At 38.4% G+C, this 24889-nt stretch overlaps 1 protein-coding gene across 7 annotated transcripts in view; it reads right to left on the bottom strand.

Annotated features, from left to right (window-relative positions):
- Positions 1–24889, bottom strand: part of LOC126427287 (zinc finger protein 83-like) — a 183177-nt gene that overhangs the window by 17790 nt on the left and 140498 nt on the right. For 3 of the 7 annotated variants that reach the window (XM_050089564.1, XM_050089565.1, XM_050089566.1), the window contains one exon: positions 4084–8417. The exons of 1 other annotated variant lie outside the window; for it this stretch is intronic. In XM_050089564.1, coding sequence (XP_049945521.1) covers positions 6599–8417 — 1819 coding nt within the window. In that variant the 3' untranslated portion in view covers positions 4084–6598. Of the gene's footprint in view, positions 1–4083; positions 8418–24889 lie in introns of those variants that run through there. 3 more of the 7 variants (XM_050089567.1, XM_050089569.1, XM_050089570.1) reach the window with 3 other exon arrangements.

Genomic DNA, 24889 nt, shown 5'->3' with positions numbered 1-24889 from the left:
ATCTCCATATTCATGCCCGTTTACATAATGGACACTTCCAAAATGTGGTTTCATTCTCATTAGATTTTCAGAAAAGTGAGGATAGAAACTCACATTCGATTTAACAACAAAGTATATAATTAGTACAGCTACAGTAAACCATACACATTAGCCAACTGTTGACCAAATTCTGCAATATGCTAGGCTATAACGTCTTATGTCCCTTCTAAAAGGATGCCAAAAGCAACTGGCTGTGAATTCAGTCCTCTCAACATTCAGCCCTACTCAACATAAATCATCACTATTTTTTCGAAAGAATACCGAACTTTTAAACTTGTGCAAAATTTCAAGACAACTAGCACCTGTGAACAAGCTATAAATACTGCTGATCAATCATCTTGACTGTGAAGCCATCGAACATTTGTACCCTGTTGAAATTGCCTCCACATGAGTGCTAACTTTTGCAGCATGCAAGCAGAAATGACCAGACAGTGGGTACTACCATCTCTGTCTTTTCATACTGATTTAATTCTCCTTCACTAAATTATAGACTCTGTTCATCCTGTGAACAACCAGTCACAGTACCACTCCGCCATGCTATGCGAGTTTGGTTTAATGGAAGTGCAGCTGTGCTGAAAACAAATTTGGTATCCCTGATCAGACTGACGCTGATCGCTGTGACAAAGCTCCCCAGCGAGCTTCATTCTTTGTTACGCAGTATCATGAAATCCTAGTATGCTTGCATGTATGGCTCACTCACAATGAAGACCTTTCAGCTACCAACTGACAAACCCATAATATAGTCACTGTGATAATACTGCAATATTAGGGACTTAAAAACGCGCTCCAGCGTGACTTAATAACCATTCACAGGGAACTGTGCAAACTCACTGCTACTCTGGAAATAACTAAAGCTTTACAGATCTTGTTGTATAACACCCAAGCAACAGTTGAATGTTCAAACTCTGCTCACTACCATTCAGCCATGACTGCAAGAGAGACTCAGCCCTAACTTAGTGCCAGCTGAAACCTTCCAGCAAACCATAACTAATAATTCATTTCATGCATCAGTACACATGCAAATGATCTACTCCACGTAGGTATCAACCTTGCTGTATTATTGCACTAATGCTATTGTACAACTGTCATGATCTACAGATGTGTTAAATGTGCAGATATCCCTGCCCATGACTTCCACCAGTTGCAAATTTGAATGTTATCACCTTTTCTTTACTTGTCGCCTGTGTAGCTACTTATGAACGCCATGTTTGGCAAATGGACGTCCTGTTTGCTTGCAAGTGTTATTCATCAGACTGTCATGTAGTTCGAGTTTCACCTGTGCATTTATAATAATTATTATAAGAGGCCTAACTTATTACTCTGAGCCAGTGTCATGAATTGTGAAATTGCATTGCTTTTAGAGGGTCCTAAATAATTCCGTTGCTCTAGCACAGTTGTTGCAATCCACAAATCTCTATTTATGCCCATTGGGAACAGATTACCGTATTTGGTAGCACAGTCAACTATAGCAGCAGTTCTCTGCTGTAACCATACATTTACACTTCTGACTTATCGAGTTTCTCTAACATATGATGCATATAACAATTATGATGTATCACACCCACCATTAGCTTATCTGCTCATTTAACTTACAAACACAACAGCTTTAAACTTTTTCTGCTAATTTGCCTGAAACACCTTTTGTGACGGCACCTAACTGACAGCCTGTCTAAACTACCAAACAAATCGAAGACTCGCTTTCTGCAAACCACTGACGAATACTAGCTTGGGAAAATTGCAAGTTACCACTGACCACATCAATGCACACTTCACTGAGTGGAGTAAGCTGGAATACCTACATACAGTGGTTGCCCTGGTGTCATCTCTCTTGCAGTCACTGTAGTTGTCCTCATAATTGTTATATGGATCATATGTAATCAAGGATATTGTGAAGTATTCAGATCACCAAAACCAGTGGTGGACAGGCAGCAGCTGTTGGGTAATTTTATACTTAAGTGGATTTTGGATCCTGGCACAATTCAGTCACAACTCTCGTTTATGACTAAGCATTAGGAGAAGGGATGCTAATATGTATTAGTTTGTTTCCATTGCATAATTTTGTCATTTTTCTTATTCTGTAACATGGGAGAGTTACATTCCACTCAGTTAAGGACCAAACCAATGAGGTAGGATTTAACAATCAGTATCAATTGAGTACATGAAATAAGATTTAATAAAACAATGATAGTGCTACAGTTGTCTTAATGAGATTAGCTTATTATGGATATATAATCAGTTTGTAATGTATCCTTCAGTAACTTTGTAATGTTAACTTTTATACTACAAACTGCAGAGATTATAGAAAAATTATGAATCTTACCAATATTATTTAGCTAAACCTCCTTTTGTATTGAAATACCCAGCCTGCCTTTGCTGCTGCACCCCTTCGATGCTGTGTTACAGTCTTTCATGATCTTCACAACTGGTAACAACAAATGGTGGCCCCAATGCTGTCATTCCTGACCACAATACTATATCACTGCCCACGGGAATCACCACTGCAGCAGCCTAGCCACTGCACAGCTGACGCATCTTGACAGCCCTCATGCTGTCCCTGCTGCCTCAGAACGTGGTTGGGACATCTGTTGCCTCTGCACTACAACACCACTGTACCAGTGCATCATCTCACTTGGCTGTATATATTTCTACAATAACCAAAATCAGTCAATTCGAACTCATAATTATTGTACTATTATCTGTAACTTCTTAAATACTTTTGAGTTTTCTATTTCTGTCCACTTTTTTTACTGTATTTTGGAAATTCTTTGTTTCCCATATTAGAAGCTTGCATCCCTTAGCAAGAGCCACCCGTCCAAAGGATAATTTTCAAACATTAAACTACCACTTTTGTAGTTTTGAAATAATTAGCCTGATGCTATGGAGTGAGACTGAAATGTGTGTGGTAGACTGACAGACTGAGTGGGAAAAACTTCATGAAATATGTTTCACTGCAGAGCTGTGACTAGGCAGGGGCTGGTTCTGTACCAGTTACCACTGTATATGCCTTCCTCACATTCATACCATTCTGACAGTGAGGATGCTGATGGGTTACACTTCCAGGAAGCATTGCTAGTGAGGAAAAATTCCATAAACCTATCCAGCAACCAATCAGACAGCTGTTAATGGTCACACAGGGTCAAAGAGCATAGCGAGGTTCAATTTGGCTCTCTTGGAACCAGCTTTCAGTCTGATCAGATGTGCCCTGCCACCCTATTCTCCAGCACTATGCCCTCAGTTGTTAGTGACCTTACAGGTAGAGTTCTGATGTAAACACCAGTCAGAAGTTTTAAAGCACTCTCCGTTGTTTTTTTTTTAACAGTATGCTTGATTGCCATGTGTTCCTGGAGCCACATCCTACAATTGACTTTTCCTTGACAATTCTTGTACAATAATTTATTCTGTAGTGATTAGCTTAGGTAATTATTTAAATAGGTGCAGTTACACTCTTTAATTTGTGGGTATGTACTGTGTTTATGTAGACTCAGTTCTTTGGGTAGTTTTCCACACAACCACTGAATATGTTTATATTCTGCTTACATCTCTTGTACTAGAGAAACGCTACATAATCCATCTTTAGCTGACACCCTTAGACATTCAGTTAACATTGTGAACCTTTTTTAACATGTTACTACAAATTTTACTGTTTTTCTTAGAGATTCATAATATGTAAAGTCGCCACACTTGGTAGTATATTTTCAGATTCATCTGAATATAAGGCTATTGTCCTGAAGCCTGGTTTTTCTTTCCTTTTACTGGAAAATATTTAGTAAAATATTTAAAAATAAATAATAAATAATAAAAATAAAAAATAACAATATTTAATAAAAATGCATCTGGATGTCCTATCATGAGAAAGATGGAATAAATGTAATCACATCTCTACAAAGTGTAGTAAAACAGAACAGTGCCAATCACTTAATTATAACCAACCCCAGTTGTTACACATATGATGGAACATGTACTAAACCACTTTCACAAATAACAAATAGGGAATCAAAAATAAAAACAATCGTTCTAAAATTAAAAATGAAGCATAAGTACACATTTCCCAAAACGTCATGTTTATTTACACAAATTAAGAAAAATATCCAGAATGGAAACATCTTTGAATATAACACTAGACATATTTAGTACTCACGTTCTCAGCTCTCCAAAGTGTTATTCTTGCATGTACCTTACACAGTATTAAATGCTTAACAAAGAATTAAGAACTTTGGTGCATAACACTTATCTACAATATCTCTGAATTATGTACAGAGCTTTGTGAAACAAAAAAATTTCACAAAAAAAATATAGCTATTGTGCACTGGTGTAAGTGGTAACCAAGCACAATGATTTTGTTAGATTACACATTTTCCCATCTGACCCATTTACATGAAGATGCATTGCTGAGCAAAAATATCATGAACACTGCCTGTGAGGAGAATGAATGCCATGTTGTACACTAATGATGCAGTAAGCAGATTACATGTATAGCAGATCAGAGATTAAGAAGGAATTGTTCTACCAATTAGATAGGTTGTGAACATGTAAATCCAATGACGTAAGTGACTTTAGCAAAGGACCGGCTACAGTGGTATTGCAGTTGGGAACTAGCACCTCAAAAGTGGTGAAGCTGGTTGGCTGGACCTATGCTACTGTTGTGAACATCCAAAGAAAGTGGCTGAAAGATGATAAATCCATAACCTTATGAAAAGATGTAACACATCTATACCTCATTACAAATCTTGGAGATCAGAGGCTTGTCTGCTCTGTAAAGCTGGAAACGTGGCAATATGAGACATATCTGATGACAGAAAATAATGCTGGAGAGGCAATACACATTTTAAAACACACAATTCAGTGTACATTTTTGAACATAGGGCTCCACAACATATGGTCTCTGTATGTTTCCATACTAACCCACCAAATTTTTCAATTGCAACTGCATTGCACAAGGGATCATTGATGCTGGAATGAAGGTCAATGCTAATGACAACTGCCAACTGTCAGGACGTGTGACATTTCTTGTTACACCAGGTGAGATGCCACATCCAGATATGCAGTCATGTAGGTGAATGGCATCAGATCGAGGGCCCGTTATGCTATGGGGCAAGTCACATTGGCTCCTTTGGGACATCTGGTAATAAGTGAAGGCATCATGACAGTTGCAGACTATGTCACCTTTATAGCAACTACATACATTCCTTCATGCCTGATGTGCTCTCCCACAGTGAAGGCAGCTTTCAGCAGGTAACTGTCACATGTAAAGAACGACTACACAGTGGTCTGAGTAGCATGGTAACTAACAGTTATGTCTCAACCACACCATTTAGCTGATCTGAATGTGTGCAGTACAACTAGTGCGACATACATCCAGAAATATGAAAACGACATGTCAAGTCCATATCATGTAGAATTGTTCATGTATTCCAAAAGTGGACAAACATGCTATTAAGTAGATTGTTATATTTGTTGTTACGTTTACAAATGCAGGGTTAATATGAACAAAACATACATGTACACACTATTAATGACACACACAGCAGATCTCTTGAGAAAACATACATTAGTTAAATAATGCCATAATCACGTTTCTCCAGTGTTGAGTTTACTAGTCTTTGTGCAGGAAGTGCCATGGATATATTTTTGATAACATTGTTTCTAAAGTGCAGTTATGAGTACTACATAATGACTATGTCTGGAATATTAAGCAGCAAGTCATCACATTTCCTTGGCCTTATACTGAATATTGCATTGTACTTATGATTACTGACGAAGGTAAGGATTTATCACAATTCACAATCTTCTTGTCTCAAGATCGATAGGAAAGAGCAGCAGTGTTAATGACAAAAACAGATTTGATTCATGTCTCTGGAGTATTTAGTAATACAAGTTCTTGACATCACAATCTGTAGATATGGATTTTTATATTGTCACATTATCTTATACCACTCTATAGTACACATCATTGCTCATTTTTTTCCACAATTCTACCACATTTTAATATTATTTCACAGGAACTGCAATTTATTGTCCCCTGTTACATCCATTACTTTATTGGCCTTGAGGGCACAAACCAGGAAAACCTATTTGTGTAAACCAACACTTACTTGTAGTTTCTTTCTGATGTGAATTAATGCATCTGTCTTGAGAGTACCCAATTTAGTGAAACTTTTGTCACAGACATAACATTTGTGAAGTCACCTTCCAATGTGTTCTAATGCATGTGTCTTGAGATCGCCTGACATAGCAAATGATTTCCCACTAATCTCACATCTGTGAGGTTACTTTCGAATGTGAATTAATGCATGTGTTTTGAGAATGCTGGATACAGCACAAGATTTTCGACAAATCTCACATTTGTAAGGTTACTCTCCAATGTGAATTAATGATGGGCCTTGAGATTGCCTGCCCTAGCAAAAGACTTCCCACAAATATCGCATTCGTGGGATTTCTTTCCAGTGTGAATTAATGTGTGCCTCTTGAGAGCATTCAACAAAGCAAAGGATTTCCCACAAATATTACATTTGTAAGGTTTCTTCCCAGTGAAAGCAAAACATCTCCCACAAATATCACATTAGTGAGGTTTGTTTCCAGTGTGAATTAATTCGTGTCTCTTGAGAATGCTGGACCTAGCAAAACATCTCCCACAACTCTTACATTTGTGAGGTTTCTTCCCAGTGTGAATTAAAATGTGAGTCTTGAGATAAGCCCTAGCAAAAGACTTCCCACAAATATCGCATTCATGGGATTTCTTTCCAGTGTGAATTAATGTGTGCCTCTTGAGAGCATTCAACACAGCAAAGGATTTCCCACAAATATTACATTTGTAAGGTTTCTTCCCAGTGTGAAGAAATACATGTTTCTTGAGATAACCTGACAAAGCAAAACATCTCCCACAAATCTCACATTTGTGAGGTTTGTTTCCAGTGTGAATTAATTTGTGAGTCTTCAGATTACCTGACTGGGCAAACGATTTGTCACAAATCACACATTTGCGAGGTTTCTTTCCAGTGTGACTTAATAAGTGTTTCTTGAGATACTCTGACCTAGCAAAAGATTTGCCACAAATCTCACATTTATGAGGCTTCTTTCCAGTGTGAACTAATTTGTGTCTCTTGAGACTATCTGACATACGAAAAGATTTCCCACAAATCTCACATTTGTGAGGTTTCTTTCCAGTGTGAATTAATTTATGATTCTTCAGATAATCTGACTGGGCAAACGATTTGCCACAAATCACACATTTGTGAGGTATGTTTTCAGTGTGAATTAATTCGTGTCTCTTGAAAATGCTGGACCTAGCAAAACATCTCCCACAACTCTTACATTTGTGAGGTTTCTTCCCAGTGTGAATTAAAATGTGAGTCTCGAGATAATCTGCCCTAGTAAAAGAGTTCCCACAAATCTCACATTTGTGAGGTTTCTTTCCAGTGTGAATTAAGTTGTGAGTCTTGAGACTCCCTGACTGGGCAAACGATTTGTCACAAATCACACATTTGTGAGGTTTGTTTCCAGTGTGAATTAATTCGTGTCTCTTGAGATGGTTCGACGTAGCAAAACATCTCCCACAAATCTTACATTTGTGACGTTTCTTTCCAGTGCGAATTAATTCCTCTGCCTTGAGATGACCTGACTGAGAAAACGATTCCCCACGAATCTCACATTTGTGGGGTTTCTTTCCAGTGTCAAGTAATTTCTCTCTCTTGGGATGACCTGACCTACCACACAATTTGCCACAAATACCACATTTGTGCATGCTGTCTGCAGTAAGTAGATCACCCTGGGTCCTGACATTAACAGCTGTAGACAAAGTTCCATAGTCACTTATTTTGTCAGCATCATTTCCCATAGGTGTGTTACACATGTCATTAGAGGACTTCTTTGAAGGTTTCCAAGTTTCCTTGTATGAAGACCACACATTGTGTTCTGTAACAGAAACTTCTGGCAAACTATCCAAAAGGATACTGCTTTGATGCTCATCACTATAGCCATATTTTTCATGGATGCCAGCAGTTAAGACGTGATAATTCTCACTCATTCTCAGATGTTTTTTCAAACTAAATTTACTGTCAAATATCTCACAACACCACTTACAAACATACAAAGGTGGTTGCATGCCATCAATGTGCATAAACACATGCTTTATGAGTCTGTATTTTGAAGGAAAGCCCTGTTGGCAGAAATTACAGCTATATACATGTAATTCCTTTTCCCTCGCACTACAGTCATATTGGGTAGCAACTGAGCATTCACTATCAACAGTCACATCTCCTGTATGCGTACCAAACTCTTGTGTTGACTTCTCCATATCTATCACAAATTCATCCTGGACCAGTTGATGGTGACACGTTTCTTCACATATGCCACACCTCCCACCAGTACTCTGAGTCAATCTGAAGAGTGAGGAGCAGAATGTTATTTATATATATATATATATCAAAGAAACAATATTTGAATGTCCATAAATCCAGTACTATAGGGCACAAGTCATAAAAGTGCATAAGAAATCATATATTTACTGTTAGCAATTTAAAATTATAATAGTCCACCAGAAGGAAAGAACTGATGAGGTAAAAATGGTTTAAAACGAAAATAACCAGAGGAAATTCAATAATGATTAATCTGAGACACTGTCACTTTGATTTGAAATTTTTAGATCAGAATTAAAATAATTGCATGTGTTACAATCTTTTTAAAATACATTGCTACAAGTTGATAGTCTACACAAATTTATTAAATTTATCAAAAGATGTATCACTTACATGTTATAATTCAAAATACTTAAGTTCAAGGCATTTAAGATTGAAATCAGAGAAATAATTTTTAAATGTTCCTCTTCCATTATCTTAGCTTGTTAAGTGCCTTTTCTTTGTTTTGCAGACACTTTCACCTCTGGCAATGATATATTTATTTCACCTGGTAAACAGATTTTTTTTGTTTGATTCCCAGTGATTCAAGAACTAGTGCAAGCTTCAATATTTTGATTAGGTATCTAGTATGGATGTTAATTAGGTGGATAATGACTGTTCATGAACAAGAACATTGTCACAGGAATCAAGGGGGAAAAATTGCAAACTGATGAATGAATGTACACTTGCAGATGGTTTCAATCTAAGACTGCGTTTTTGGCACTGCAACTTATATGAAGCCTTGAACAAATGGAAATACTGTCTGAAAGGATGGAAATGGTTGTAAATTTTCCAGTACATCTGCAGTGAGCCTTTTTTAAAAGTTCTACATCTTCCCAACATCTGGTCATCTGGCATTGCAGAACACCATTGACTGAAGGACACACACATTAATGGCCACATCATCACCATTAAACACTGCAGGCTGACACTTCATACTGAGTGGCAGTGATAACAGCTGATGCATGAGCTACCCCTGTACTATCTGGGTCCCATTATTCCACCTGCAGTTAAACCCTTTCCCACAGATCAAAATTGTGATGTGTTTCTGGTCCCCAGTATGTGGAACATGTTGGAAATAGAAGATTACAGATACTGAAAGCGTGCCTGCTCCAGTGTTATCTTTTGTTCTGACTGTAACTTTTCACTTTTTTGCAATGTGTTGGGTATATAGTTCTGTTTGGCATGGGTCTGGTAAATTTCGAGTGTTTATAAACTTGTAATTGGGATCACACGATTTTTGAACGTAACTGAGATCATGGTGTGTGTCAGATTCTAGAAGTTGACAACTGAATCACTAAATCTTGTTATTTATTTTTAACTCAATTAGATACAACATAGGAAAGTGAAGTAACTGTATATTAATAATTAAGAAAGAAATCGGAAAAAATATGCAAGTAAAGTTTCAAACAAATACCTTTCTGTTTCTCAAAGTACTAGAAATGAAACTTACAATTAAAATTTTATGCTATGCCAGTCAACCATAAACAAACCAGAAATTGAAGAGAATATGTGGAAAAGTTCAACAATAAATAAATTTTGATGTTAGTTATTTATCAATTGTTTTAGAGACCTCCATGTAAGCATTGTGTAGGTACTGGGTACTTGTGTCAAATCCTTAATCTTTACTGCACAACAATTTTTGTTGCAGGTACATTCATACACTATTCATGCAGTGTCAATGGAAGTGCAAATATATTTTATTGACACACATACTACACCCTGGACAATAACACTGCTAATGGTTTAGACCACATATGTTATAAACGTTGGCACTGCAGATGTTACCTCTACTTTATTCCTTTGTTGTCTCGATTCTCAAACCAAAGAGCTGTCATTATGAACAAAAACGCTTTCTTACAATGTATCTATCTACTCTGGTACCCCTCCATCTGACAACTAGTAAGGTCGGGGGATTAATAGGACATCTCGCCACATTTACTTGGTCTTTCGGCTGAAGCTGGTTGCGAAGTCCCACTGCATATATATAAGCTAGTATTGCAATGGGGTCACCACTCCCGAAGACTACCAACCCCCTCAATAATCAATATAGTTGAAGTACGGTTCTTTTAGGCTCAGAACTCATGGATGATGATGTTTGGTTTGTGGGGCACTCAACTGCACGGTCTTCAGCACCTGTACGAAGTCCTACTTTTTACACATTCTATTTTTTTACACAGTCAAAGGTAGCCACTGTCACAGATGATGATGAAGAAATGATGAGGACAATGCAAATACCCAGTCACTGGGCAGAGAAAGTCCCCAACGCGGCGAGGAATCAATCCTGGGAACCCATGATCTAGAAGCAGCAATGCCAGCTACTAGACCATGACTGCGGACAGAACTCATTGAGAATAATAAGTCTGTTCAGGCTGGTTTGAATGGTTAGAGAGACGTGGCACACACTGCATATTGTAAAAAACACTGGCAGCAGTCACCATAGTTATTACATTGTAATAACAATAAACACACACTGTTGATAAAAATTCCTGCTGAGTAGCAATCTTAGAACGAGTGTGGTATCTCTGCAAGACATCATAGCAACTTCATTATGACTCTACTTAGGACAAAATTGTCTGAACAGCACCCTGTTTTCATGACAAGAAGTCGATCTGGGGCGTTTCAAGTGATTATAATTAAACTGACAGTGTTCTGGGTGCTGCAGTGTGGGCTCTATACTTTGCAGGATGCTGTAACATTGTAGGGTGTTCATTAACTGGTATCCTCACCAAGTACACTGAAAAATAATTTTTCAATTTCCGCCACCAGGTGAAAATATGGCGCTGTAAGCAGTGAGAATGAGGTATCAGTGCAGGAAAAAAGAGGAGAAACGATCAGACCAATGATAATGATGGTTCTGATACGTTTATTAGGATATGATCAGAAGTTACATGTTCAAAATGGTCTACTGAATTTACAAAATGCTGGTCCATGACATGACATGGTTAACAGTTGCCTACAGCATATCCAGTTTAATAAGGTTGATTGTCATCATATGATATCCTTCTCATCAGGAGTATCTGGATACATCCCCAAATAATCTTTCACATATCCCAACATCCACATGTCACATCAGTTTAGGTCAGGGGATCTCGAAGGCCACATATCTTTAAACTACATAGATATAACGTGGATGATACTGAAGGTTTCATGAAACCAATTGTTCACTCAACAACTGACATATCATGCCACCCCATCTCACATCAAAATAATGTCACAGACACTATTATGTTCTTGAAATGATGGAATCTCGTCGCATAACAAGGTCTTTATAAGGTTCAGATGTGACTTGTGAAATCACACCACACTGTCACGTAAGCTGAGTGGAGTGGATGTTCCTGCACAAGATTTGGGAAGACAACCCCATATGTGACAGTTCTGTGTATGCACAGCCCCATGCAGAGTAAAATATGCCTTGCCCATCCAAAGAATATTCCCCAGCAAAAGGTCACTCATTTCCATGCATGCCAAAAATGAAAGCAAAGTCACAGCGTTGTATCCTATCATGGGTTTCTTTAGTCATGGGCTTTCTTTAGCAACACATTCTGAGCCTTAGAGAGATACTAGTGTAAAATGTGCCACAAAATGTTTTGAACTGTTGATTGGGATGAGGCACAGTCAGAGGCAGAGTGTTAGTGTGAGTACTCTAGCACTCACTGCAGAATTTGAGCCATCTGCTGCATGGTCGGTTGTACTAAAAGCAACTTGAGCAACCACTATGAGTGTTTGCTGCACCACTCAATTCACCTATTTCTTCAAATTTCTTGATTGTATTCTTCAACACATTTATTTCAATAATATTCTTCCAATGCAGTGCCACTGGTCTGATAAAACAAGCGTACCACTAGTGCACAGTGTTTCTTGTCAATAGGCACTTCATTGCATATGGAAGGCTTAAACCTTAACTAGGGGGTATACTTTGGCAAGAAAAAATTTCCCAGATTTCCCAATTAGAAACGCGCTTTCTAGGCTCAAAAACTTTTTACTGGATGGAAGTACATTCTTCCATGTCAAAAGATGGTATCATTTCCCTAGGAGCTGTAAACCATATCAATCCCTTGAATGGTTATGGATTTATAAACCTATGCATAACTTCCTGGCACTTTATGAATCTCAACCTAGCAAAAATCAAAGCATTTTTGAAAGATCTTTGATGTACGGAAACATGTACACTACATATTTTTGTATCACGTAAGTATAAACACAATTACATTACGCTAGCTTCCAAAGCACTGAAATCATGATTGTGGCATGCTTTTGCCAGCCAAGCATTGCTCGTCACATGATCTCGCCAAAGATGGCACAAATATTCAGAGCATAGGCAATGATGTAGTCAGCCAATGACAACATGAATGTTAAGATGTGCAAACACACAAACGGAAGAAGTTAATGATTAAATTAATATACATCAGTACAACTACAAGAGAAGCTTAGTGTTGATATATAATATTGACTTTTCAAAAGTTTTTGCTGTTTTTTTCGAGGTGTGGTTAGGCGGGACCCTAGGAGCACCAGCTTCAATTTTAGCAGCTTTATATTTCTGACAAGCACGATTATAAATGTCACTGATGTGCACTGGACACTTTGTGGGTTACATGGCTGTTTACATGTTCTGTACACCACTGACTTTTCCCACAGTAAAGCTTGTTACATGTGAAATCGCTCAAGGACTTACTTCAGTCTTGTTTTTGAAAAGGCAACTATACTTTTTGCCAGCATTAATGCATAATCTGTAATCAATGAAAGAACTATAATAATTATGAGACACTACACTCGAAACTTGGTCATTTTTTGTGTGTATTATCTTTTCAAGATATATGAAATGCAAGTGTGCCAACAAAATTTAAAATTATGGCATAAATTGCTGGTATTTTGAGACCAAATTTTTCAACATTGCTGGTCCTAAGCGTTAAGTCTTGAATGGGAATATAATGCTCCATGATTTAAGGAATTCATCTCACAGTCTGACACGCATCATCATCTTACATTTACGTTGAAAGGAACACTTCTGAAACCTACATTCGCGATATTTCACCATCTTCTGTTAGAAATGTAAGCAGCTGTGACGTCACTAATCAAAATCAGCCCAAGAATGAAACATACTGAAAGCAGTTTGTTGTTAGAAAATAATGCAGAATTTTTAACATCGATGTCTGCAGATGCCTGTGTGTGCACTCGTTTTGTTGTTTTGAATGGCGCATTTCCTTTGCAACAAAATATTTCTTTTGGTGATATTCCCTCGTTTTTGTTTTATTGCTGCAGTACTACCCTGCAATAGCGGGATAATGTAATTTTTTTATTAGTGTATCAGGTCTTAGCAATCAGAGTTACAAGAATTTAACTTAAAAATAAAATAATAAATTACTGGAATTCTGAAACATCCCTAATCCGGATCTGAGCAGATCCGAGTACTTTTTGTGTGGCTATATTAAAGACAACGCCAGCCTGGCTGGTTCCCCTTATTCCGCCTCAGTTACACTATGTCAGCGATTGTTGTGCAAACAAGCTCTCAACGTATGCGTACACCACCATTACTCTACCACGAAAACATAGGGGTTACACTCATCTGGTGCGAGACGTTCCCTGGGGGTCCACCAGGGGTCGAACCGCACAATAACCCTGGGTTCGGTGTGGGGTGGCAGAGGGGTGGACTGTCGTAGTTGTTGTGGGGTTGTGGACCACTGCAGCTGCAGTGGGGATGGAGCCTCTCTGTCTTTCCTAGGTCCCCAGTTAACGTACAATACAATATTAAAGACACGGTGTACAGCAGTAACCCCAAAACCATTACTGAGCTGAAAACCGACATTGAGGGGGTCATCAACGACATTGATGTTCCGACACTTCAGTGGGTATTGCAGAATTATGCACTCTGGCTGTACCACAGCATCGCCAATGTTGGCAGGCATATCAAACATGTCAATCTAAATCAGAATATCTGTAGAAAGGTTTACATGTGGAATAAAGTGTGTAAACGCTGTAGTTTGTAACTAATTTACGATTTTTTCATACAGTTTAATAATTGTCACCTTGTATCTTTGCTAAGTGACAGACTGGGCACTGGACTAAGTGCTCCATATCCATCACTGCTACCTGTGTTTTTACTGAGCAATTCAGTTACAAATGTTGGTGTGGCTTTCTGCCCTAGTTGAGAGTGAGGTTATTATTTCCTTTGTCATAATTCATAGGAAGTTGAAATCACTGAATGTTCATCATCCTTTCCCCACAGTATCTCCCTGATATCCTTCACACTCTGATTCTATCATGGAAACAATTTGTGATAAAGAGAAAAATTAAGGGACCACCCATTGAAGCTTTCCGCATTTGGTGAGGTTTGTATACTGGAGAGTGTACATCATCCGTGTGGGTACACACACACACACACACACACACACACACACACTTTAGAACCTTTTACTCTAAATATCTAATTAAGTGTACAGTCCCTGCCTGGTTTCATGATATTACACTACATTACATTACACTACATTAAATTACATTAATACTCGTTCCCCAGATCATAAATATGACATTTTGCCATGTGGAGCTTGTGAGTTTAACTTTAGGTTTCTTTACACAACGAATATTTTCTATTTACAATCACTATTTTGTAATTAAAAATTCATCTGCTGAGTAGACGATGCCATCATTCATAATTCTTTTGATTTATTTTTAGATGCTAGTTGGCTATCTGTCAGACTTTTAATGCTACCTGGTAAACGACCAAACAATTTTGGGGGAGCACAATTCATCTCTTCCTGTGCCACAGTCAGATTTAGCCCACTGCACTTTTCTGTTATCTTTGAGCCGGCCGCAGTGGTCTCGCGGTTCTAGGCGCGCAGTCCGGAACCGTGCGACTGCTACGGTCGCAGGTTCGAATCCTGCCTCGGGCATGGATGTGTGTGATGTCCTTAGGTAAGTTAGGTTTAAGTAGTTCTACGTTCTAGGGGATTGATGACCACAGCAGTTGAGTCCCATAGTGCTCAGAGCCATTTGAACCATTTTTTGTTATCTTTGAACTGTGGTTCATCATTAATAACAAATTCCATAAGTTAATGTACATATTGTAAATGTACTGCTGATACCTCCAATTCCCTAAGTATCTGCAAGGTGGTCTTGGGTGCTCTCCACCTATTATTCTGATTATGCACTTTTGTACAATGAATACTTTTTCTCTTAATGATGAGTTAATTTACTGATATGTTTGTCACCAAAATTTGCAATAACCCTTAAAGCATAAGATGCTGAACTGAAATGTTTCATCGGCTCATTGATGCGTTTCTTCCAGTTAATTTTTCATCAATGCACACACCCACAAATTTCGAATATTCTGCTTAGCAACAGATTTCTGTTCCAAATCTATATTTATCAATGGTATTATGCCATTTACTGCACAGAACAATATATACTGTTTTCTCAAAATTTGTTGTGAGATTATCTGTAGACAACCACTTCATTTCCTGAATGACATAAATCACAATTTCCTCAGCTAATTATTGTTTGGGTATGATTACTGCATCATTAGAAAAATAACTAGTTTTGCATCTTCATGAATGTAGAGTGCCAAGTCATTAACATATATTAAGAAAAATTTGGGGAACAAAACGAACACTGTGGGACATTGTTCTTGATACCTCCCCAGTTAGAGGACCGCTGACTTTACTGTTACTGTTAATTTCTACCTTCTGGACTCTTCCACTTAAATACGAATTAAACCGTTAGTGCATGTCCAACTCACAACAGGCTTTCAGTTCTCTGCTGGAAGTGCTATCAGTTCCATGCGAGCTTTTACTTTGAGCGAATTTATTATTTTCCTAATTTCAGTTGAGGTGCGTTGAATTTCAATTCTATCAAATTGCACAGATACTGCTTCTTCCATGTACATCCTATTATTTCCTAATAAACACCTGGATCCTATTTTCTTTACACCATTTACAAAATGATTATTGAAATTACGTCTTACTTCTGGTTTTTGTTAAACTTTTCATTGAGTTTGATAGAAATACAGTCTTCCTGTGATTTCGACTGTCCTGTTTCCTTTCTAGCAATATCCCAAACTGTTTTATTATCAGAGGTGCGAATCTGAGACATTATGCACACAATTCTTGACTTTTTAATACCTTTTCTTAATACAGTGAAAGTTTTTTTTTTAATACTTTGCTCTTTCTGGATAATTATCCTTCTAGCTGTAAAATAAATTTCCATTTTCTGCATAAAACATATTCTTATCTGTTTACTAAGTCACAGCTTTTTAGATTGTTTCTTACGATTACGTTTTGTTTGATTCCTTAGGGAAATTATTTTCGCATTAAATTTGAAATTGGCATCAGGTTCCCTGTAGATCTCATCCCATTCTCTTGCTAGCTCTTATCAAATATATGCTTCTGTCCAGTGTGCACACTGACAGTGACTGTCAAAAAATCTGCAAAGCCATGTCAATAGCAGCATGAATTAAGCAAAGCATTACCATATGACCTTGTCTGTCTGGTACTCACTGCTTACAATGCTATTCGAAAGGCACCCGTGGTTGAAATGACACTGCGGCAAAGGTATGAGCTTAGAGATATCCACTAAGTCAAAATAGGCCAAAGAGTGCTTGTTGGCATTCAAAAAATGGAGTGAAGATGAAGGCTGTGAAAACTGGCATAACCCTCTCAACCACCACTTGTCACTCTATGATGTAGAGCAGCACAAACTTTATGCAAGGAAGCAATCTTGTTGCCTTTCACAAGTTTCCTGTGACAAGTTTTTGCAAGCCCAGTGCATGTCTTGGCCAAGTGATACATGATGTAGGGTCATTGCGCACGGGTTTAACAAAGCAGGATGGGTGGAACAGGAACCAATATTGACATCGATCAAGTTTACAATACTGAGTATGACCTGTTAAAATAGCATCTACAACGAATTGTACAGATGCAGGCTTGGTTGCTGCTTTCATGTGGGCGGACAAAGAGAGATAGAGAGATAGAGAGAGAGAGAGAGAGAGAGAGAGAGAGAGAGAGAGAGAGAGAGGCGACAGGGGACAGGGAGGGGGACAGAGAGAAGACAGTAACGGAGCTAGGGCCTGAGGTGCACAGGATGAAAAGGGGATATTTGAGCGGACGTTGGAAGGAAAACAATGACAGGACCTTCCTGCCTCCTCCATGTGCTTCTGCTGATTGTACATGTAGCAGCTCCTGTTCCAAGTGCCCTCTGCTCTGCATTCACAGGGTCAAAATTCCGCTCAGTTGAGATGCATGTCATTTTTCACTGATATCAGCGTTAGCATCCATCCATGAACACAACCACACCCATGGCCACTGCTCCAGCAACTTACGGAAGCACACACTGCCCTGTTCTCCTTACATCTCTGAGCCCATCATGTCATATCACATTACTACAACTAACATGAATTAAGTGTTGCGTAAGTTTGAATTGTTTAAAATGCCTGTCCATACAACGAACGTTTAAGTACTAATGTACCTGAAACTCTTATTATGTTTCGTTACTATTGTGTCAGTAGTGGGTGGTACTTTCTTTTTTAAATATCTACGTACAACTCCCTCGCAGCATTTGCATCTTCATAATAACTGATGAATACGTCTACTACGTATTATACACAGTTAATACACTTTTTGGCCATGGCATGCTGTAATGGGAGTGGTGGTGATGAAGATACTGAAGCAACTTGCTGCTGTTGCTGTGGTATTCCAGAAAATGAAATGAGGGTACAGTTGGTAAATATGTGAAGAGCAACTGGCTTTGAGACAGTTAGCCACACCACCTAAACGTCCTAAGCCAACGAGCATAGACGTATGTAAGATGACAATGATGGCTGATCTATATCTACATTAGTATTCTGCAATTCACAATTAATGGCCTGGCAGAGGGTCATGGAACTATCATTTTAATCTACTTCTCTACCATTCCACTCTCACTGCGTGCAGGGAAAACGAACATGTACATCTTTCCATGTGAGCTCTGATTTTTCGTACTTTACTATGATGATAATTTCTCCCTACGTAGATGGGCACCAATAAAATACCACACTGATGACAAAATTCGTGTTTGAGATTTCATGAAAAAGTCTTGCTGTAGTGAAAAACACCTTTGTTTTTTACCACGACCCCAGTTCATGTAGCATATCTATAGCACTGTCTATTTCGCGATAATACAAAACGAGCTGTCCTCTTCTGAATTTCTTTGATGAGCCCTACCACACTGTAATACTCCACAAGAGCACAGACAAGCCGTTTCTTTAGTTGACCTGTTACGTTTTCCAAGTGGTCTGCCAAGGAATCAGTCTTTGGTTTGCTTTCTCCAGAGCATTATCTACATGAATGTTATGATTTTATTTATTTGTGAGTGTAATTCCTATATATTTAGTTGAGTTCACAGCTTTTAGGTTTGTATGATACATATATTGTGAACGAAATTTAGCACATTCCTTTCAGTACTCAGGTGGTTGACTTCATAACTTTCATTATTTACAGTCAATTGCTATTTTTCACATCATACCGATATCTTTATCACTTCACAATTCGTTTTGATCATCTGATGACTTTACAATAAGGTAAATGACAGTATAATCTGCAAATTATCGAAGAGAGCTGCTCAGATTGTTTCCTAAATCGTGTATGTAGGTCAGAGACAAGAGAGGGCCTATAACACTTACTTGAGAAACGTCAGATATTACTTCGATGGCTTTCTGTCAGTTATTACGAACTGTGACCTTTCTGGTACAAAATCACGAATCAGTGCACACAACTAGGGTGCTACTCCAGGGGCACACAATGTAATCGAAAGTCACTTGTGAGGAATTGAGCCAAAAGCCTTCTGTAAACCAAAAAATATGGAATTCATGTAATGTCATTTGTCCAAATCAGCCATTACTTTGCGAGAATACAGAGCTTGTTATGTTTCACAAGAATTATGGTTGTCGAATATGTGTTGGCTGTTTGTCAATAAATGAAGTCTTCAAGGTAATTCATAATGTTCAAACAGATAATATTTTCCAAAAACCTATTCCAAAGCGACTTTAGTGGAATATGTCGGCATTTCATCGGATTACTCCCATTTCCTTTCTGGGTTCTGGTGTAATTTGTGTAAATATCCTGTCTTCGGGTACCTATCTTTCTGCAGTTGAAGAGTTGTACATGACTGCTAAGTATAGAGCTATTGTATCAGCATATTCTGATAGGAATCTGAGTGGTGTACAATCTGGACCAGAGGCATTGCTTTTCTTAAGCGTTTTAAGCTGCTCCACTACGTTTAGGATACCCACTTCTAACTTACTCATGTAGGCAGTTATTCTTTATCAGAATTTTGGAATACTTACTTTGCTTTTCCTGTGAAGGAATTTAGGAAATTCGCCTTCACTAACTCGTTTTAGTAGCACTGTCGTCAGTAACTTTACCATTGTTATCACGCAGTGAAGGTATTAATGCACCATGTCAGCTGTATACTTTACATACAACCAGAATTTCTTTGGGTTTTCATCCAGATTACGAGACGGAGTGTCGTTCTGGAAACTATTAAAAGTCTCTCTTATTGAAATTCGAGATAAATTTTGAGCTTCTGTGAAACTTCGCCATATTTGTGGTTTTTGCATTCTTTTAAATTTGGCATGTGAATTTCATTGCTTCTGCACCAAAGGGCTGACTTGTTTCGTGTCAGCACCACCTCTTAATTTGACACATATCTCTCAGTTATTACTTATTTTACTTTAAACAACATCTGGACTATGTTTAGAAAGATTTATCTGGAGGAGTGGAAACTGTCTCTTCGGAATGTGTCAAGCGAATTTTTATCTGCTTTTGCAAGGGCAAAACTTTTGTGTTTATTTTAGTTAGTTTCGATGTTACAGTGTTCACTCTTGTGAACTCTTCATGGCTACAGAACACTGCGGTCACTAATCCCTTTATCTGTTATGCTCCCTGTTTGGTCAGGGTTATTAAGATATCAATGATGTTTTCGCAACCATTTACACTTCAAGTGGGCTCCTGAACTCATTGTTCGAAATAATTTTCAGAACGGTTTCTAACGACGTTTTATGCCTACCACTGACATTAAACATTTATTTTCGCCAATATATCAAGGGTAGACTGAAATCCCCACTAACTATAATTGTACGATTGGCATACCTATTTGAAATGACAAGTTTTCTTTGAACTCTTCAACCGTTTCATCGAAGTCAGAGCGTCGGTAAAGGGAACTTATTAATTTACTCCAGTCGGTAGGTGTAAACTCCACCCGTACTAATCATAATGTGTTGACTTTCAGTCAGCATCTTCATCTTCATTAGTTAAAACGTCTGGCCTCGGAGGCTGTGGTCGATCTGTGAAACTACTTCTTCATGACATTTCATTGCCAACTGCAGGCAACAACTTCCGAGGTGAGTCAACGACTGGGTACCAGGCTGTGCAGGTCCCAACATTGCCTGTCCATGACTGATTTCCAGTATGATAATGAGTTCCACGAACAAGCATAAGGCATGGCCACGGGCATTCCTCTGAGTCCAGCTGTTGATAATCTTTTCATGGAATTTTTTGAACAGGCGCTGCAGTCTGGCAGTAAAACCCCTTTAAAGTGGTATCGGTATGTGGATGAGACTTCTGTGATATGGAATCACAGTGAAGAGAACTGTATGGTTTCTTGGTGTATCTGAATAGTATTAATCCAAGGATACAATTTACTATAGAGGAACAGAGAAATGGACAACTAAATTTTTTGGATGTATCAGTAATTAAACAGGCAGATGCGAGTCTAGGGCAGAAAGTGTATAGAAATGAAACACACACTGAGCATTACCTTCATAAGGATTTGAACCATCATCCCAGGCTGAAGAGAGGTGTTATTAGAACACTGGTGGATAGAGATAGTGAGATGTGTGAGCCAGTATTTGCAAGATGATCTAAATCATTTGCGAATGACTTAAGAAAAATGGATATGCTGACAACGAGATATATCAAGCACTTCATCCCAGAAGGAAAGTGTGTGACAACATTCAGCAAGAACAACTGTCAGCTGGAAAAGTTTTTGTTCCATTTATTTATTAATATATACTACGAACCGTATTGGGAAAGTTCTGGCCAAGTTTCTAGTTGAAATAGTCTTTAGATCCACAAAGAAGATTAGTGAGTGGAAACATAAGCTTCTGAGGCCGTCGCCACAGCTAATAAAATTCTTCTGGGTTTGAGGCCGCATTGTCAATTATAAAATTTTGTAGTTGACAATGCGACCTCGAACCCAGAAGAATTTTATTGACAATGCGGCCTCAAACCCAGAAGAATTTTACTGACCAAGATTAGTCAGTGCTTAAGATTGGCGAAAGACGCACGACACCTCTTAAGCAACTCCTGAGGTGTATGAAATTCCATGTGGCTGTGGGAAGGTTTATATTGGAGCAAAGATAAGAAGTGTCGATACCTGCTAAACTGAACACAAAACTGTCAAATGGGATGTACCGACAAATTAGCTGAAGTAGAACAAGTTTTTAAAGATGGTGATCATGAAATAAAATTTAGTGAGACAAGAGTATTCGCCAGAACACCAATTATTTTGCAGGTATGTATACGAAAACTATAGAAATTCAGGACCACCACAATAATTTCAACAGAATAAAGGAAGGCTTAAAGTTAGACAGGATATGGTGGTCCACTTTGTTCCAACGACGTGACGATCGATTACATTCAATCCAGAATAATGACATTAGTTAGAGGTAGACTTACAGTCGGCCCCATGTGACGTATGGTGATGCCCTCTATATAAATGGGATCTCCACGACCTGGCTGCTATCATTGACTCACCTCCGAAGATGTTGCCCGCAGTTGGCTACGAAACATCAGGAAGAAGTTGTTTTACAGATAGACCACAGCCTCTCAACCCGTAACTTTTAATTGATCACCTGTACTACCTCACAGGAACAATCCATTTAAATTTCACTACAAGGTAAACTATTTCGAATACCAATGAACACTACACCACCAACTGTATTTCAACTATTCTTTGTGAACATGGTTAGGTCTCTTGAAAAATTTCAGCTCAACTTATTTCCATACATTTATTGTGGTTGTATCTACCCTCTTTCGGTGTTGTACTTGCATCCTTTGAAACTGAAGACATTTCTGCACTTACCTGAGACTCTCTAACCTAAAAAAAGACCAGACTCCTCTACACATTCCCCATACTCGTGGAACTGCTTCCTTTGTATAGTTGACTCCTGACCCACTTAGCAGAACTCATAAATTCACCACCTTTTGGCGCTAGGCGACGTATCTGCAACCTACACAGTTGCAGAACAGTCTGGGACTGATTCAGACCTTCACTCCACTCTGCACCAAAGAACCACTTTCAGTTCTGCCCAGGATGCTACAGATGGAGAGCTCCACCTTCATCTCACAAGCAAGACTGGCAGTCTTTACTAGTAAGTCGCCTGAAACCAGAGACAACCTCTTCCAATCCGATGTGGCACATATTGTTAGCACCCACGTGAGCCACCACCTACAGATGGCTATGCCATGCTTTTTATGGCATCCGGAAGCACCCATTTCTTATATGTAAATACACCTGCCAGTATGCACACGGAATGCACAATGGATTTCTTCCCCTCATATGCAGTCTTATCTCTAAATAGTACCATTATACACTTATCAGATCTTTCAATTACCAATAATACTACTCTCTTAGAATGCCCAGTCTTGCATGTTGACAGGACTCCTCTCGAACATGGCAAGTGACTTCATCTGGCTCATCAATTTCATTAGCCATAGAAAGCACCCAAATCTGTTCATCAGACGAAATAAGCAGGCTCTCCAAATGGCACCGTGGAAATTCTTTCACTGCCACCCACATGCAGGAATGACTTCCCACTCAACCACAAGTGCGAAGTCAATCTCAGAGTGGGCTGTGTCCAAGGTGACTGCAACAGTGGACCAATTGGTGGACAACACTGCCTGGAGCTGTGAGCGAAGAATCACCAACTTGATTCTCATCTGAACACAACAATTACTATATCTGTCCATACCAGAACTGGCATAGTAAATACACGGACATATACGGAATATAGGAGTTGAAGGTAAGGAACGCTGACAAAATTTAAAACAAGTCGCTTCTTACAAAAACATGTGTCAGCTCACAGTACTCTGATGTGCTACTGCTGTTACTATGAGAGCTACCACTGGATTGGGTGATTTAAGTGCTGCAAGTAACACAAAACAAATGGGTGATGCAATGTAGACAGTGGTTCTATGCACTACACAGTTAATAAAGTGTATAAATATGTCTGATAAATACACAAATGTGCACAAAATAAGGGATCTGAAGCTAAAGAACAATAATAAAATAATACAATGATATTAATAATAAAATAATATATAATTACAACAGTAGTAGATGTCACGAAAACATAGTTACAGCAATTGATAAATAGCTTGCTCGCTTGTGACAAACATCAAAGGATAACGATGTCAAGCCATGTATCAGAAGTCCCTACTGTGAGCCTGTTCAAGTATTAATGCTGATGAACAGAGAAAATGAGCAAATAATCCTCTAACAATATGTGCTTTCGTTGCAGTAAAGGTGAAGATGTTGCAGCAGCAGGCATCAACATAATGTTGTTCAATCAAATCTACTGTTTGAATACCAGTGGGTGTAAGCATGTTATTGTCAGTGTAATATCGAATAGGGATTTCTTGAAAACCATCGATTTAGTGATGACAAAGTAATATTCGACTTGGATGAATGACATTGACCATGCAATGTGTCAAAGCAGATTTCAGCATTGTTCCACAGAAAAGTTTGCTCTCCCCTGATGTTACTGAGTCATCGTATGATCTCTGTAGGGGATTCAGTTGGTACAGTTAAAATATTTAATAACAGATGGAGCACACATCTACAACAGCAGATTTTTAACATTTTAATGAAATGCGGTACAGGATAAGCTAGGGTGTGGGCAAAGATGTCAGTCACATATCCTCCAATTCAACGGCACATTGTGCAGTAATCTACTTTTGATAGCTTGCCAAACTATCCACTCATTGGAAACTACCATAGCTCCACTCCATGATGCATTCTGTGCATTGATGGAAGTGGAAATGTATTATTCAACATTACCAGATGTGCGCACTGAATTACGATCTAAATTAAGTTTGTTGGAATACCCAGCTGTAAGGAAGAGTTTATAAAACCCTTCTATTTCAATGTAAATAAACAATTACCACCATAACCAAGTGGACAAAATAGTCTCACCACAAGGGTCTTTAAATGATTGGTCCTGCAATGATGAAGGTAGAAACCAGAAGAACCACAAAATTGGTTCTGTGGGAGTCCACTTAGAGCATGTATATATTTTTCAAAAATTCTGTTTCAGTCAAAATATCAGCTACTGCAGGAGATTTTGCATGGAGTTAAGGCACTAACATACTGAACTACCAGCAAAAGCAATGATATTCTACCACCTGAAAATGTAAAACCACACAGCA

This window comes from Schistocerca serialis, chromosome 11 (assembly GCF_023864345.2).
Source record: "Schistocerca serialis cubense isolate TAMUIC-IGC-003099 chromosome 11, iqSchSeri2.2, whole genome shotgun sequence".
NCBI classification, from domain to species: domain Eukaryota; kingdom Metazoa; phylum Arthropoda; class Insecta; order Orthoptera; family Acrididae; genus Schistocerca; species Schistocerca serialis.
The sequence above is the reverse complement of the archived record's forward strand: the minus strand, read 5'-3'. Positions and strand labels throughout refer to the sequence as shown.